We start from the raw sequence: 18,051 nt of genomic DNA, 5'->3' as shown, positions 1-18,051 counted from the left end.
CACGATTTTTACGTTATTGGCCACACTCTAAACCGTGGCTAAATGACAACATTGTAACCAACAAGTATAACTTTGCCACAATTTTTCTGTGGCTAATATTGGTAAGCTGGGCTTTTTTGCCACATTTTTTCTATGGCTAAACATTGTTGGGTTATTTAGCCACGGTTTTTCCGTGGCTAATCATAAAAGATAAATTAAAAAAAATTAAATAATAATAATAATAATAATAATAATAATAATAATAATAATAATAATAATAATAATAATGCTACTTAGAACAAAATTATATCATACAAAATTAAAAAGATTAGCCATATCTATATAAGTAGTATTTTTAGTAATAAACATATGAAATTTAAGTAACAGTGTTAAAAAGCAAATATTCTGAATTAAATGAGTTTAAACTATTACAAAATCAAGTATTAGAATGTATCATTATTAGATCTCTAATATCTTCATTGGGATATCTGCAAAAATATTCAAATAAGATTGTGTTATCTCTTAATTCATGAAAAAAAAGTCCCAAGACATTATTTAAAATAATATTTTAATGTACTTGAAAAAAAAGTAGGAATGCATACCCAATAATGCTGAGTTTTCATTTTCACAACATAAAACATCTTATTGAACTCGTCATCAATCAATATATATATTACTAAACTTGATATCCTAGACTTGATATCCTGGTGAACAACTTTCAATTCAATTGCTTCATGTAAGTAAATAAGCAAGCCTGTCAAGAATGAAGGAGGTAAAATAGATAGTGATATTAATGATATTTTCTCATATTAAAATCTAACTATAGTATTATTTAACGAGAGAAAAGAAGAATACTGTTAACCAGATATTGAATTGCAATCAAAACCATTTAGAGACAAAGAACTTAAAGTAAAAATAAAAATGTGTTAGAAATTACCAAGGTCAATATTTTAAAGTAGAAAGTTGAGCTTACCAAATAACTGTCGAATAAAACTTTCATGCGGACCTCCTAGGGAAGTGTTCCTTGTTCCCCGGCAACATGCATCCATTACTCTAAATTACCATTATTCACATATTTATCCATTAGCAGCTTAAATATTGAAACAAATACTAAAACAAAAATGCTATTGATAATACAAAGAAATAGATAATTAGATACTATGTACTCGGGAGTTTGAACAATTTAAAAGAAAACACAAATTTGGATGGAGATCCCAGTATGGACAAGAGCCAAAGTTGCAGCACTGATACACGCAGATTTAGATCTAGTTCCTACACAGGAATATTGGAAAAGAGTTAGTGAATAGTCAAAAAAATAGTATTTTAAATAAAAAAAGAATAAAGATTCGAAAGAATATTAGATAAACATAAAAAGGGGCTGCTTAGGGTTCCTTCCATTCTTCTTTGTAATTCAGGATTGCTTGCAAAATCTTGATTTCTCTATTTTGGGACCTTCTTTGTTGACTCAACGCTGAATTTATTAAAGATACAGAGAAACTGAACAATAGTATGAACCTGTGAGAGAGTTCTTCCGATTTTCTAGTGAGTGGGCTTTACTTTGATGTTGAGTGAAAATTACTTTTAAGTTTTTCGCCAAAAATTTCACTTGTATTATTGTAAAAGTTCATTTGAATTTATTTCAGTAATTGAGATTTTTAATTTAAATTAATAGTTAACTATAAAAAATATAAATTATAATATATCCCATATTTCAAAGAGTGTACATACTACTCACTGTTTCAAAAATAAACTTACACTTAATTTATGTTGGATATTTTTTTTACTAAATTGATAAAAAGATAATAATGAAAAAAATAAAAAATAAAATTTAGGAAAACTAATACATATTGTGAATTAGAGACAAAAAAAGAGTACTCTTTTTTATCATGAATTTTATATATACTTTTAACATTTATTCTCAATTAATTAAAACAATAAATATGTACTCTTTTTATACTATTTCAACTAATGCATCTTCCGGTTACAAAAAAAACTAATGCATCTTTGGTTACTCAATGCTAAATTTATTAAGGATACGAAAAAACTGAACAATAGTCTGAACATGTGAAAGAGTTCTTCCGATTTTCTAGTGAGTGGGAAGTTATTTTTTTCCGCCTAAAATTTCAGTTGTGTTATTGTAAACGTTTATTTGAATTTATTTCAGTCACGTAATTGAAATTTTTAATTTAAATTAATAGTTAACTCTAATAAAAAAATATAAAATTATAATTATATATCATATTTCAAAGACGGTATATACTAATTAGGATTATGAATTTTGACTCGGATTTAAAAAAATAAAAAAAAATTACCAGGGAAAAAAAATTAAAATTTTGTAACTATTTCAAAAATAAACTTACGTTAACTTATGTCGGAAAAAAAAATTAAAATTTTGTAACTATTTCAAAAATAAACTTACGTTAACTTATGTCGGATATTTTTTTATTAAATTAATTAAAAAAATAAAAAAATAGAAAAATAAAATTTAAAAAATTAATACATATTGTGAATTAGGGACAAAAAAAATATACTTTTTTTATCATGAATTTTATACTTTTATCGTTCATTCTCAATTAATTAGAATTATAAATATGTACTCTTTTTATATTATTCCAACTAATGCATATCTTATCAATTGAAAATGACTGAAAATGAGAGAGAAAAAATTATGGACAAACTAGATAAGTTTGCACCCTTAAAAATTGAAATTTATTATTAAGGTTTAAATTTGGAAAAAGGAGGAACTGCATATAAAATTTTTGAAAGGGATGAAAGGAAATACTAGAAGCGCGTAATTTGAAAGTAAACATCGTTTAATTTCGCCACGGTGAGCATTGGTTTTGTGGCAATTGAGAGAATCCAATTCAAATTGGCCACAGACAAATAAGAACGTGGAAAATTTTTGCACAATTTAACCACGGAAAAGTAAAACGTTACAAGTGATTACAACGATCATGGAAATTTGTCACTGTTTCTTGTTCGTGAGTATTTTTTCGTGGTAAACTACCGTGTTTTTAGTAGTGTGAATATAATTACATGCAAACGTATCTTTCAAACTACACACTTTAAAAGACAACAAATAAATAAAAAAGTACATGAAGAAAAGTCATATAACGCACTGGGCTAGAAAATGATAAGTATCTCAAGAATTAGAAAAAGACCAGAGAGAAAGCATGGCTGGTTAATTACAATTTGAAAAAAAAAAAGTTAACATGGATAATGGGAGAAAATAGCGACATAACAACAAAGTATACACCTTTTTAAATAAAACAACAATAATAATATATATAATTGGCATCCGAATTTCCAAAAAAATCTCCTTGTGCTTATCATATGCTACATGAGATAATATATTCAAGAGCTACGGGTAAATGTTTATTTCAGTTTCTGGCACATTTTCTTTAAAGAACTAATTAAGAATTCTTTAACGATCTAAAAATGTCATATTGGTCCGAAACTATAAAAAATCTTAGAAATTTTCATTTTTAAATCAGTTAACAAATGATGAGATATAAGTTTAAGTTAATATCTCACAATTGATTAGTTCTATAATTACTCACTCCCATGCATAAATAATATTATCATATTTATAAAAATCGTTAACCACAAAATATCAACTTGCAATGAGGGTAAAAAATGTTGGGCCGACCGTGGGGAGCTCTCGACCATTGAGGAGACTTCAAGGAGGAATCAACTAAGAGAACATAAGATGAGAAGACACCACATCCAACTCAAAACCTTAAAGTATTAAGTTAATAGATTTCTCATCTTATAAACTCTTCACTCTTCCTTGTTTTCTTTGATGTGAGACTAACTTTAACACTCCTCACACTTGTAACACTAACAAAAAATTTCTAGTACCTAATCCATAATAACTAACTTGCTTCGTTAATAACTGACGCACAAAATAAGTGGCGGTAACTTTGGTAAAGAACAATAATGATATATCTAAATTGTTTTGCTAATAATGACTATGATCATATATCTCTTTTTTTCAGCAAAGTTTGAAACTTTGAATAGTTAAAATCTTGGAAATAATAAGTTTTGACATGTTAATTAATTTTATAGCTTCCAATTTTATGATACTTCTAGTATAATGATACATATGTAAGTTGATTTATCAATTGATGATTATTACCAATATTACATTCTTTAAATTAAGTGGGTGGAATTAAAATCTTTTTCGATTTATAAAATAATTTAGTTTTCAATAGTATTGTAAAATGTAAATATATTTGCTATTTGTTTTTCAGTAAGATAATATTTAATTAGTATTTTTTTTGCATTCTCTAATTTTATGAAATCGAATATCAATATACTTCAATCTTTATGAAATATTAGATTTTTATACACTATCATAGCTAACTTATCACAAAATATTATTTTTGGAGTATTTTGTTTCTTTGTTAATTCTTTAAGAAGTCTTCATATAATTGTACTGTTTGCATTGTACTTATTGTTATTATATATTTTATTTTTGTTGTAGATAGAATAACTACTGGTTGTTTTTTTTTTAATGATAAGAAATTAGACCAAAACCATTGAACCAATGTAAATCATGAAGTATTTTTTTTTATATTTCTAGTCCAATCACTATTAGTGTATCTAACATACAAGATTTATTTTATTAATATTTTCATAATAAATATCATTATTTAAAGTGTTTTTGATATAGAAGAATCATTTTTACTACTTATAAATAGTTAAAACATGGCTCTTCCATAAATTTACTTAGTAATTTCACTCCAAACATAATATCTAATCTAGTTGCAGTCAAATACTTCAAGCTTTCAATCAAACTTTTTTAATAAAATAGGATTTACAACTCTTACTTTATCTACTCTCAACAACTTGAACTTTTCTTCTACGAGTAGAAACTAATTTTATTAAATGTTTCATTTGAAATTTTTTCAAAATGTCATTTACATATTTCTTTTCAAAAGTGAAGATCACATCATCTTTCTGAATAACATTGAAGCTAAAAAAATAAGACATCTAAATCCGAATTTGTCATTTCAAAGTGTTTTATCATAACACTCACATAACACACTCACACACACTACAGGATTCGAACCCACGTGCAGCTCCCAACAAAGCAGGTGATGCTACCATTGATCCAAGGCCTCGGCTGTAGCTAATATTACTTTAAAATAATCAACCTTACTATTGAATTTATACTTTATTTTGTAAACTCATTTTACTCCGTCCAATCAACTTTACATATTATTGGGTAAGCCCAATAACATGTTGCTTCCTTATGAAAGCTTCAACAACTAAAATTACAATCAAGGCCTTAACAAATTAAAATATTCAAGTTTCGGGTCTATAAAACAAACCAAAGCCCATAAAAGTCCCAAACCAGAATAAGAATGCAACGACCCATCATCAGTGATAATCATTAATCACACACCATCTCAATGACATAATTACCTACACTTGATCAGAACGTAATCATGTGATAATTGATCAACTCTGCGACAAGCGCTAGAACAAACTGCAATTTATTTAAAAATGGTTTCATTTCATCCACACTTAGTCACATTTAGGTGCTGCCAACGTTAATCTACACATGTAGATGGAATTCCTCTATCAAATAATAGAATTTGCCTTTGTTTAAATGCTTATTTCGGTCTTTTAACTATTTTATTGACAGGTTACATCAGCTACTCCCGTTTGTTAAGCGACACTGAATTCTCTAATGTTTTCTAAGATAATGTCATTATTTAGCTACATTGTAAATACTAAATACTACTGTACTATTTTTTTTTTTTTTGAAGTGTAAATAGTATCGCTCTCTAAGATTATGATTGTGAAGTTCTTGCAGTTGGAAAAACAGTCAGTATAGTTGTCCAACTCTGATCATTGGAAATTGGTCCACCAAAGTTGATCTTCCTATTACAAGGGCCTTAGAAACTTGATCCATTGTTGGGCGAGAACGTGGGCTTGTTGTCAAGCAAGAAAATGCCAACCTTGCAACCAAGATCACCTCCTCAACAATTGGACTCTTGGGGTTAGGTTGAGGAAGCCTTTGATCTAAGATATCAATTAGTAACAAATCATTGACCATTGATGCTGTTGATGTTGACATTAATGATGAAATGAGATCTCCAGGGTGCTTTCCCATGATAATCTCCAAAGCTAGTACTCCAAAACTATACACATCACATTTCTCATTCACTTCCATAGTTTGTGCAAGTTCTGTTCCAAAATAACACAAAACAAAGAAGCAAAATATAATTACTAAGTCAATACTTTCTTCATAGAAAACTCAAAGATACAAGTAAATATATAATTTAGAATTTGAAATTACAAGTATATTTTACTTTAATAGTTGAAATCTATACCATGTAAGTAATTAATTGCTTGTAAAATATAGTTATTTTGAGTTTTTAACGATGTATCATATTAAATGACATGTTAGCATGTGAAAGAAAGATTGAGAAATAATGTGTAACTTGTCACACAACTTCAACAATCAGTTTTACATTATCACTTAATGCATCTCAACCATAAGTCCATAAGCAAAATTGAGCTGTAAAATATAACTCTAAGCACCAATAATGATTCATGAAATATAATCTAAAACAAACAGAACAAGTGAAAAATGATGTGATCACTATCATTTCAAGTTGTAAGGGAAAAGGTGTAACCTGGAGCAGCATAGCCAAAAGTACCAGCAAATGTTGTCCAACAATATGAACCAGGCTTGAGAAACTTAGCAGTCCCAAAATCTGAAACATGAGCTTCATACTCTGAATCCAACAGAACATTCTTGCTTGAAATATCGCGATGAATTATAGAAGGCGAACAATCATGATGCATGTAAGACAAAGCATTCGCGACGCCCTTAACAACATTCACCCTCTTCTCCCAATCAAATTCAGCAGCATGTGTCTCATTGCTTAGTATTTGATCCAAGCTTCCACCATCCAAGAACTCATAAACAAGAAATGAGAACTGTGAATGTGAACAGAATCCATAGAGCTTTATGATGTTCCTGTGCTTTATCTGTGTCAATGCTTGAACTTCAGTTGTAAAAGCCTTTGTTGTTGAAACTTCTCCATCAGTTACTACCACATTATGAAGCTTCTTCACAGCAACAACTTGTCCTGAAGGCAATTCAGCTTTGTAAACATGTCCTTGGCTTCCAACACCAGTGAGATAGTAATCATCAAAATTCTTAGTAGCATCAATGATGTTCTCAAACATGATTTTCCCATCATAGCTCCATATTGTAAAGTGTGGTTCAACTCTTCCTTCTTTGGCTTGGACTTCACTTTGGTTTCTCAATTTCCTTTTACTTCTACAAAGAAAGTACATTGCAATTCCAACCCCACAAAGAACCATTGCTAGACTCACCAAAGTAATGATTAATACCAACAATAAGATGTGTTTTTTGCTGCTCTTTTTGAGGTTGGTTGAGCATTGAACCAATCCTTTGATATTCCCACACAAACCTTTGTTGTTCTTGAATGAACTAGCATTGAGAAAAGCAGGAAAATTTGGAATTGGCCCTTCTAGCTGGTTATCTGACATGTTCACATATTCCAATGTCAGGCTGAATTTTGATGGAATAGTACCTGAAAGATTGTTATGTGACAAATCTAACACTTGCAAGTGTTGCAACCCTCCAAGGCTTGTTGGTATTGTTCCATCCAATGAATTTCCACTGAGATCGAGAGATACCATTGATTGGCCAAACACAGAGGGAATGCTTCCACCAAGCTTGTTCTTGCTCAAATTCAGCTCCCTTAGCTTCTGTAACTCCACAACTGCTTTTGGTATACCGCCATTCAACTTGTTTCCTCCAAGATTCAAGATCTCAAGACTCTGAAGCTGTCCAATTTCTGTTGGAATGTTTCCTGAAAGAAGGTTGTTGCCAATTTTGACTTGGACTAGTTTCTTCAACTTGCCAAGTTCCTTGGGAACTTTTCCAACCAACTGATTCGACGAAAGATCGAGCATACCTAAATTGGTTGCCTCAACAAGTTCCAATGGTATAACACCAGTGACATTGTTGCTTCCAATTATAAGACTAGTAAGTTTAGGACATTTTCCCCAGTTTGGAGAAATGTGGCCATAAAACTTGTTGCCACTGAGATTGATGTAGTCCAAATTTGGATATACACCAAAATCTTCTGTTATGTTACCTTCAATGTGGTTTGAATCAAGCCTTATTCTAAGGATACTAGAGCAATTCTTCAAGGTTCTTGGTACTGGACCAGTGAAATTGTTATGATCAGCACTGAAGTTGGTTAATGCACCACCTAAGCATATTTGTGATGGCAAACTACCAACAAAATTGTTCTCAGATAGCTGCAAATTGCCCAAGTTTATGACATTATTCATCTCCTCTGGAATGCTACCATTGAACTTGTTTGTGGCCAACTGAAGATCAGTGAGCCTAATTAAGTTACCTAAAGTTGAAGGAATAGGACCAGAGAAATTGTTCTCTGCAAGGACAAGAACATTCAAATTGACCAAGTTTCCTATAGTTGAAGGAATTTGTCCTGAGAATTTGCTTTGGTACAAGTACAATGTGGTGAGCTTTGTCAAGTTTCCAATAGAATCAGGAATAGGACCAGACATTTGAGTTTGAGACAGATCAAGCATTTCAAGATTAACCAATTTCCCAACTGAACTTGGGATTGGACCAGAAAAATTATTGGTGGAAAGTAAAAGGTTAGTCAAGTTAGTCAAGTTCCAAATGGAGGGTGGAATTGGACCAAAGAGGTTGTTTTGAATGAATTGAAGAAAAGTCAAATGGGTCAATTTTCCAATTTCTGAAGGGATAGTGCCAGAGAGAGGACAATATGACAAATCAAGGAACCTCAGGTTTGTTAACATTCCAATCTCCTTTGGAATTGATCCTGTCACAAGAGAATTTTCTGCAATTCCTAGATACTCTAAGTTCCTCAACATCCCAATTTCTTGGGGAATTTTGCCTTCTAGATTATTTCCTCCTAAATCTAGGTGTGACAAATTGGTCAAGTTTGCTATATTAGCAGATATGCTACCATTGAGAAGGCAGTTAGAAAGATCAAGCTTATGTAATGACCTTAGTGCCCACATTTCATTGGGAATTGAACCATCGAAACGATTATAAGACATGTTCAAATTGGTAATTCTAGACAAGTTACCAATTTGTGGAGGAATGGTACCATAGAAGGAATTGTTGTTAATGTCTATGCTAACAAGGTTGGGAAATGAAGAAAAGTTTAGTCCATGGAGTGTACCTTCAAGTCCATAATTTGGAAGAATTATGGTGGAGACAGAGTTTGACTTATTATTATCACATTGAATTCCTTCAAATTTGCATGGACTAGTGGTGCTGTTCCAAGATGATAGAAGACTTTGACTATGGTTGTCAAGGGTAGATCTCCATTTCAGGAGAGCATTTGCTTCACTATCTTCATTATCTCCAACAACTTGGGTTGAAGGGAGTGTTAGAATCATACACATGATGAATGTGATGAACATAATTTGAGACAATAATGGTACCAAGATTCTTGTACAATAATTGGATTTGATTTCTGAATTCTGATGATTATTGAAGTTGGTATGGCCGTATAGATTCTCATATCATGTATTATATTATGTTATAATATGGCCTATGGGAATCGTCTATGGTGAAAATATTCGAAATTAGTGGCCCTCCTTGCATCTGTACGGTGATATCTTTTATAGGAGAATCTGTCCCAAAATTTCTTATATTTGCAATTCATGCCTATTGGATTAGATGAATGAATGAGTACTGAGTTGGCTTTGTTAATTATAAATGACGTTAGATTTTGGACTTCTATTTGAAAATAAACTGGGCTCAGGCTGGGTATAATATGGTGGATTTTATATGATAGGAAAAGTCCGATATTAATGTTTTGACATAACCTGTTGGGTTGAGATCAGATTTGAGAGACACCGTTTGGATAAAAATAAAAAAAAATAATACAAAAATATTATTAAAAAATTATATTAAAATTAGTTATTAAAATTAATTATTAATATATTTATGTATAAATATATATAATTTAATTTATTTTTAATATGTATTTATATTTTAATATATATGTTGATGTGTACGTAGTATAATCGAAAATAATAATAAATATAACAATAATAAAAATTGCTATTTTTACAATAAAATTAACCATCATATATTTATATATAAATACACATATTATTTAATTTATTTTTAATATATATTTTATATTTTAATATATATTTTATACTAATAACTAATTTTAATTGTTAATTTTAATATACATATGATATGGTTAAATAATAATATTAATAATTCATTAATGATATGAATAAGGTGTGATATATAATACTTATGAATATCAAAATACATTCTAATTATTCACTGATAATAAGTAGGTAAAGCAATATTAAATCTATAAATCATGTGTCTAAATGCGATTTTGTCTAGTATACCAATTATAATCGTGGCATAATTTATTAATACCGGTTCATAGATGAGCAAGAATACTTTATCTGGCAAATTACTCATAATCTATGAAGTACGAATATTTCGCTAAGTTAGCGTGTCTGTGTGTTGGATACATTTCAGACACGACATTTATCGATACTCATTTGACACGCATGTCTATTGTGTCTAATCGTATCTTAATAAAAAATATAAAATTCTTCTCCGAACACGTCTGAACACACCTAAATACCATCATGTATCTGCGTGTCCAATCTTATTCTTAATATATATTCTTAAAATAAATTTAGATATAGTATATATTATTATTCATTAAAACAAAAAATATTTTAAATACTTGATATAATTAAAATAAGATATTAAAAATAATTAAAAATTTTAATTTATATTTTAATATCAATAAAATATCAAAATATCATTATAATTTATCTAAAAAATACTTTATATTGTATATATATGCGTGTCCTGTATCATGTAAGATTTTAAAATTCGCATGTCGACTTGTCCCGTGTCATATCGTGTTCCATATCCGTATTAGTGTCTGCGTATCATAGCTCATAATACTAGTAACATGTTTGACTTGCATGAACCCCTTAACTGAAATAGAATTATCAATATAAAGCTCTCAATAAGTTATTATAATTAATATAGGTTTATATGATTCATATATTAGATATACAATCAGCTATCCCTATATGTATTTAACTATTTAAAAATTTGAAATAAATAATTTAATTACATAATATTATTTTTTTATTTATCTAATGAGTGTACTTGAATTGGGTCTAATTATAAAAATAAAATTAATTTTAAGTATAAATATGATAAATAAAAATAAAAACTAGTATAATAAATTACTCAATATATAAAATGTTAAAATAATTTTTTCGATAAAATAAAATGTTAATCTAATTTTTTATTCTCTCGACGAAGTTATATGTTTTATTATTTTGTCATCAATTTAGTGATTTTTACTGTTAATTTTTAAGCTTTTATTTTATTATATGTAAATATGTGGCATATTTCTAAAGTAAATTAATAAATTTGTGGATTTAGAATATATTTTTGATTCTTAGAACTAGTAATAGAGAAATATTTTTTGTACAATACATAATTAAACATATGCATCAAATCTTGTTTTTGAACCTGTGTTAAAATTTATTTAAAAAACATAAAAAATGTAATTATTTTAATGAAAAAGAAAGAACAAAATTTTTAATTAAATTCCTATTATTTCATTCGAACATATTATTGCTATAATTTTTTAATTTTTCTGATATTTATATATAATTTTAGTTTCAAATTATAAATGCAAGTGTATCATCAATGGCCGTTAATTAATTTTATTATTAAATGTGTATAAAAACAAATCAATGTAAAATTAGTTAGGATAATAACTTATTCATAAATTAATCAAAATATTTTAACTTGAAATATGAAGAATAAAAATTTTGTTGATAAATTAAATATAATAAATAATATTTTAACAATGAAACTATTTACTAATTTTTTTATTTTTTAATCTGAGTTATATTTTTAGTTTAATTAATAATATTCAAGGAAATTGATTTCAATATATACATTTTCGCCCCCGCACTACAATTCAATTCAGTTTGTGTATATAACATTTAAAAAAAATGTTAGCGGAGAGGCCCCTCCACCAATGTTATTATATCTCAAATTGACCCCAATATTTTTAAAATTTAAAAAATAATTCTGGTCCTTCAAAAACCATAATATACTTTTTCCTTCATAGAAGCTTCCATGTTATATGTTATATTATAAATAGTTTCACAAGGTAAGAAGAAACCGAGTGTTATAGGTCAATAAATGACTACAATGTAAATAAACATGGTCCTTAAACTATGCATAAATTGAGACAAACGTTTCGTAACTTACGTTGTAACTATAGTTAGTTTGTCCTTAAATAAAGTCACGTTCCCATTTTGGTTGTCATAAATTATTCTTCTGTCTATGTTGTAAACAATGTCCATGGCTCCTTGTCTTTCATGATCAGTCGCATTGCTTTGAAGAAAATTAAGCATGAGTATCTTTTATTTTATTTTAGTTTTCTATAGGATTTTGAATATACATTACTTTAGAAAGCAAGTTGGCTAAAGAAAATGTACGTCAATTATTCACTGGACTAAAAATTATTGTGTCTGAAAGGATGGGGTGATCATTTTCAATTGCTTGGAAAAAGACAGATATATAAAGAACGAATTACACTCACCAAAAAATAATTAGTCCCTTAATTTAATTGGCCGGGATGCTTCCATAAGGAAAAAAATCATTCTTTAAGGAAAAAATTAGACTAAGAGATTGATTAATGGTATTGTTGTCTTTTTAAAACAAAGTGTTCGTTGGTCCTTAATTCTTTATAGGTATACATTTTATTTAAATAGGTCCTTTTTAATGACATGATATATAATTGGTCTCTTTATTTTATTAATTAGTTTTTGTTAATGTTTCTTGTATATTTCTCATATTTTTTAATTATTTAAATGTCCATGTGATTGTACATATGATATCTTTTTTTCTTTATATATATATATATATATATATATATATATATATATATAGATGTTCATAATTTAGTAGTATGAAAGATAAGTACTTACAAGTAATGGAAGCTATATATATGATTAATAGTTTTGTAGCTAATTATATTACTATAGGAAGATTAAAAAATAGTTTAAATTCATTTTATTTAATATTTATTCATTTTAATAATAATTAATAAATATTAAATAAGATAAATTTAGGTGTTTTTTTATCATTTTTGTTGTTACTAAATATTTTTATGAAAAAGCAATTAATTAATTGTACATGTTTTACAGTTTTACTTCTTTTATATATAAAAGAAAGAGAGTGAAACTGAGATTATATATTATCCACATATTAGGTTAAAACTTTTGGTCATTTAGATAATTGGTTTTACTAATAGAGTAATAGTTCATCAATAATGTTCTGATGATTCTTTTTTTTTTTTATCAAGAAGCTAATAAGCATCAAGCATGTATATATAGATGGCAAAAACAAACAACGCATTATTATGACGATAAATAATATTGGTATAGAAGACCCATTAGATATCAGAATGGATTTTCTCAAATTATTTAATAAATTATGATCTTTTATTTTATATTTTTTAAGTGAAATAAAAGAAATATATAAAAAAATATTGAATAATAAAAAATTATATTTTATTAAATAATTAAAAAAATTAAGAAAATTTATTCTTGTTAGACACTCTTGAGTTTGTCCAACCTGTGGTTCTCAACATTATCATTATTTTCTTAATAGAAGTATAAAAGACAAAAGAAAGACAACCATATAATAAGTCCTATCTTTACGGAGTCGTCGCTCTCTAAATCCGACTATATACCATTATTCTGCTAATTTTAATTTAGCTCAACATTCACGAAGATCATGTTTTAGATTTTGTACGTATAAATTAGATACACAATATAGTCCACGCGTTGCTAAGTTGGTCTAACTAATGCATGAATTTTGTCAACATTCTAATAGTTTCTAGGAAGAATAATAAAATAAAGATTATTTCTGTATGACTGTGTATAATGAAAGACGATCACGAGTAGTGTATGTACACCTATGTTACATATTATTAAAACAAGGGGAGAGGAATTAAAAAAAATATATATTTAATCTCATTTGTCTCGTATTCTCCTTCTTCCTGCCATCCTTAGTTAAATATAGGAGTCATCAGTCTCCGTCCCTCGAGCCTTGACTTTAATTATCGTTGTTACACTCACCTAACATACTTATGTTATACAAAAATATATACTAATTTGTTACTCAATAATTGGCCCACAACAACAACTTTAAAATTGAATTATATTCAAACAAATAACCTTTTTAAAAATCTTTTCAACCAAACTACTAGAATCTCAAATATCAAAATATTAGCAAAAGACTTCATCAAATCAGCAATAAAAATACAAATAATCACTTCAGAATAACTCAATAGGTACTAAATGACTCACTCAGTCAAAAGTACGTAATTCATTCCAGATCTCTTTAAATAATTCTATACTCTTATTTGAGCGTTGGAATCTCTTTGCAGGTGTCCAACACCGCCGCCCTTACGAAAAGACAACGTTCATTCCTCTTAATCCAAGGAAAACAAATTCAAACACTAGCGAAACAAACTATACTTCGAAAACGTCTTTACACATAGGAACATTTGACGCCCAACATGAGGCCCGATTTTCTAACCCCCACAATTTTTGAAAATATTTTTTGTGCTTTTTTCTCCTTTTTGCAGGTCATAACATATGGCAGACGAACATAGCCATGCTCCCTCAAACTCTAACCTGATCGAGCTTCTGGCCATCAATAAATCCCTCAGGACAGATAACTAAAGAATGGCCGAACTCTTGCGCCAGAAACAGCACAGCCAGAACAAGGAAGGAGAACACAAGAATGCTGGAAATAAGGACGACCCTGATGAACATATGTCAGAGGCTAAGCACGTCATACCAACAACATTGAAAACAATCACGAAAAGAACAAACCCCTTTTCGAGGGAGATCATGAGCTTTCAAATGCCTAAAAATTTTACCATACTAATGACCCTGAAGCCCTACGAAAGGATAGGAGATCCCAATATCCACGTCACTAAATTCTACAAAATGATGTTTATGAATAAAGAGTCCGATCCGATTTTATGTCGAATTTTCCCTACGTTCTTAGATGGAGCCTCCCCGATCTGGTTTTCTAACCTACCCGAAGGATCTATTTGCAGCTTTGATGAGTTAGCCGACTTGTCTATCAACAATTTCGTCGCATCCAAAATATATGTGCACAACTCTGACTACCTAAGCACCATAAAGCAAGGACCACACGAGAGCCTGAAGGACTACATGATAAGGTTCGCAGAAGCAACTACAAAAATACCTAATTTAAATCCAGAAGTACATCTTCATGCCCTAAAAAGCAGCCTTCGTCACGGGAAGTTCCAGGAAACCATAGTCATAACGAAGCCAAAAACACTAGCTAAGTTTCGAGAAAAAGCAACAAGCCAAATTGAAATTGAATAACTCCGACAACTGTGAAAAGAGGAGAAGTCTACCTCAAGCAGGGAAGATGAGAAACGAAACAAGCATGCAAATAACAGAACAGACCAAAGATCATTTAAACTCACGCCAAAGTTCGATAGTTACACTCCTATCAACACCAAAAGAGAGGACATCATCAGAGACATTCTACATTCAATACTTATTATCAAACCTCCAAGTAAGGCAGACACATACCAGGACCAGCGATACGTTGACAAATCCAAATACTGCACCTTCCATCAGAAATATGGACACACGGCAGATGACTGTGTCATAGCAAAGGATCTACTTGAAAAATTAGCTCGACAAGGCCTATTAGACAAATACATTGATACCCGGGGACGAAAATGAAACACGAAAAACTTCGGCCAACATTCCAAAATAACTGATAATTCCCGAGATAAAAGGAAGAAGGTAGATGAAGATACTAATCCACCACATCGAATAATAAATTGTCTGGTGATTTTGTAGGAGGAGGATGTACCAACTCGGCCAGGAAGAGATCTTACCGAACTATGATGTCAGTAACTGGATCAAATTCGTCCCAACCTATCAACCCAAACAAACCGGAGATCTCATTCCTCCCCAAAGACTACAAAGCAAATGATCACAACCTTGACGACCCAGTGGTTATATCTGCACAAGTCGGAGAACCATTGGTAAAGAAAGTCCTGATGGATCCTGGGAGTAGTGCAGATGTCCTATTCTACTCAACATTCCAGAAAAAAAAAGTGATAAAGCCCTCCAAGCATCATCAGGGGAACTGGTAGGTTTTTTAGGTGAGCGAGTCCCAATCCAGGGTTATATTTGGTTACAAACTACACTTGGAAATTATCCTAATTGTAAAATCATTTACATACAATATTTAGTCGTCGATTGCAAAAGTCCTTACAATATAATTCGAGGCAGACCTTCTTTGAATGCCTTCAATGCTATTATCTCCATTGTACATTTGTGTATTAAGTTTCTTTTGCATGACAACAAAGTAGTAACAATTCATGGAGATCAAAGAGAGGCCATGCAGTGTTACAATGCCTGCCTAAAGAATGAATATTCGAGACAACCTGAGCAACAGTACGTCTAAACAGTATACAAATCAGAGCAATCACCTCCACTGGCCAACTTAGATCCTCAGACTAACTATCAAAAGCAACCAGTGCCAATAGATGACCTCACAAAGTTTCAATTAATAACCGAGGAAAGCAAATACACATACCTCAGAAACGCACTAAAAAATGAAGAGCAGGAACAACTAGTCGAACTATTGAGGCAAAATGACGACCTATTCGTGTGGACTCCAGCAGACTTTCCAGGAATAGACCCGAACGTCATCTGCCACAAATTGGCAATCAATCCGTCAATCTAACCTATAGCTCAGAAGAAAAGACACATTAGCACAAACAAAAGGGCAGCTTCTTTGGAAAAAACTGATGAGCGGATATTTTATACGCTTTTTGGGGGTAATTTCTTGTAGATTTTAGTATGTTTTAATTAGTTTTTAATAGAATTTTATTAGTTTTTAAGCAAAAATCATATTTCTGGACTTTACTATGAGTGTGTGTATTTTTCTGTGATTTCAGGTATTTTCTGACTGAAATTGAGGGAGCTGAGCAAAAATCTGACTTAGGCTGAAAAAGGACTGCTGATGCTGTTGGATCCTGACCTCCCTGCACTCGAAATGGATTTTCTGGAGCTACAGAAGTCCAATTGGCGCGCTCTCAACGGCATTGGAAAGTAGACATCCAGGGCTTTCCAGCAATATATAATAGTCCATACTTTGCGCAAGGATAGACGACGTAACTTGGCGTTGAACGCCAAGTTCATGCTGCTGTCTGGAGTTAAACGCCAGAAAAACGTCATGATCCGGAGTTGAACGCCCAAAACACGTCATAACCTGGAGTTTAACGCCAATAAAGGCCTCTACTCGTGGATAGCTTTTATCTCAGCCCCAGCACACACCAAGTGGGCCCCAGAAGTGGATTTCTGCACCAATTATCTTAGTTTATTCATTTTCTGTAAACCTAGGTTACTAGTTTACTATTTAAACAACTTTTACAGACATTTCTTGTACCTCATGACATTTTCAGATCTGAATTACATACTTTGTGACGGCATGAGTCTCTAAACTCCATTGTTGGGGGTGAGGAGCTCTGCAGCGTCTCGATGATTTAATACAATTCCTTTGTTTTCCATTCAAACACGCTTGTTCTTATCTAAGATGTTTATTCACGTTCATGGATTGAGGAAGGTGATGAGAAACCCAAAAGCTCCTTAAGCTGGGTTCATCAAAGAGCTCAGATACACCACCTGGTTAGCCAATGTAGTAATGGTTAAGAAGAACAACGGTAAGTGGAGGATGTGCGTGCACTATACAGACCTTAATAAGGCATGTCCAAAAGACGCATACCCCCTCCCATGTATCGATAAACTAGTTGACAGTTCTTCCGATTTTCAATGTTTAAGCTTTATGGATGCTTATTCCGGTTATAACCAAATACTAATGTATTCGGCTGACCAGGATAAGACTGCTTTTATTACTGACAA

At 30.5% G+C, this 18,051-nt stretch overlaps 1 protein-coding gene across 1 annotated transcript; it reads right to left on the bottom strand.

Annotated features, from left to right (window-relative positions):
* Positions 1–5,475: 5,475 nt before the first annotated feature.
* LOC130972886 (MDIS1-interacting receptor like kinase 2-like) lies at positions 5,476–9,540 on the bottom strand. Its single transcript, XM_057897215.1, has 2 exons — positions 6,630–9,540; positions 5,476–6,177 (listed from the first exon to the last, which is right to left on the bottom strand). Exons 1-2 carry the CDS (start codon positions 9,457–9,459, stop codon positions 5,816–5,818), a joined length of 3,192 nt encoding a protein of 1,063 aa, XP_057753198.1. The 5' UTR covers positions 9,460–9,540; the 3' UTR covers positions 5,476–5,815.
* Between the last annotated feature and the right edge of the window lie 8,511 nt (positions 9,541–18,051).

This window comes from Arachis stenosperma, chromosome 4 (genome assembly GCF_014773155.1).
Source record: "Arachis stenosperma cultivar V10309 chromosome 4, arast.V10309.gnm1.PFL2, whole genome shotgun sequence".
Lineage (NCBI taxonomy): Eukaryota > Viridiplantae > Streptophyta > Magnoliopsida > Fabales > Fabaceae > Arachis > Arachis stenosperma.
Note: the sequence above shows the minus strand (reverse complement) of the source record. Positions and strands in the feature narration are given on the sequence as shown.

Bases quoted from the DNA above. Each gene is read 5' to 3' on its own strand.
- LOC130972886 (XM_057897215.1), bottom strand. From the start codon at position 9,459: ATGTTCATCACATTCATCATGTGTATGATTCTAACACTCCCTTCAACC. The intron at 6,178-6,629 runs GTTACACCTTTT...ATTTTGGAACAG, and splicing joins TTTTGGCTATGCTGCTCCAG to AACTTGCACAAACTATGGAA.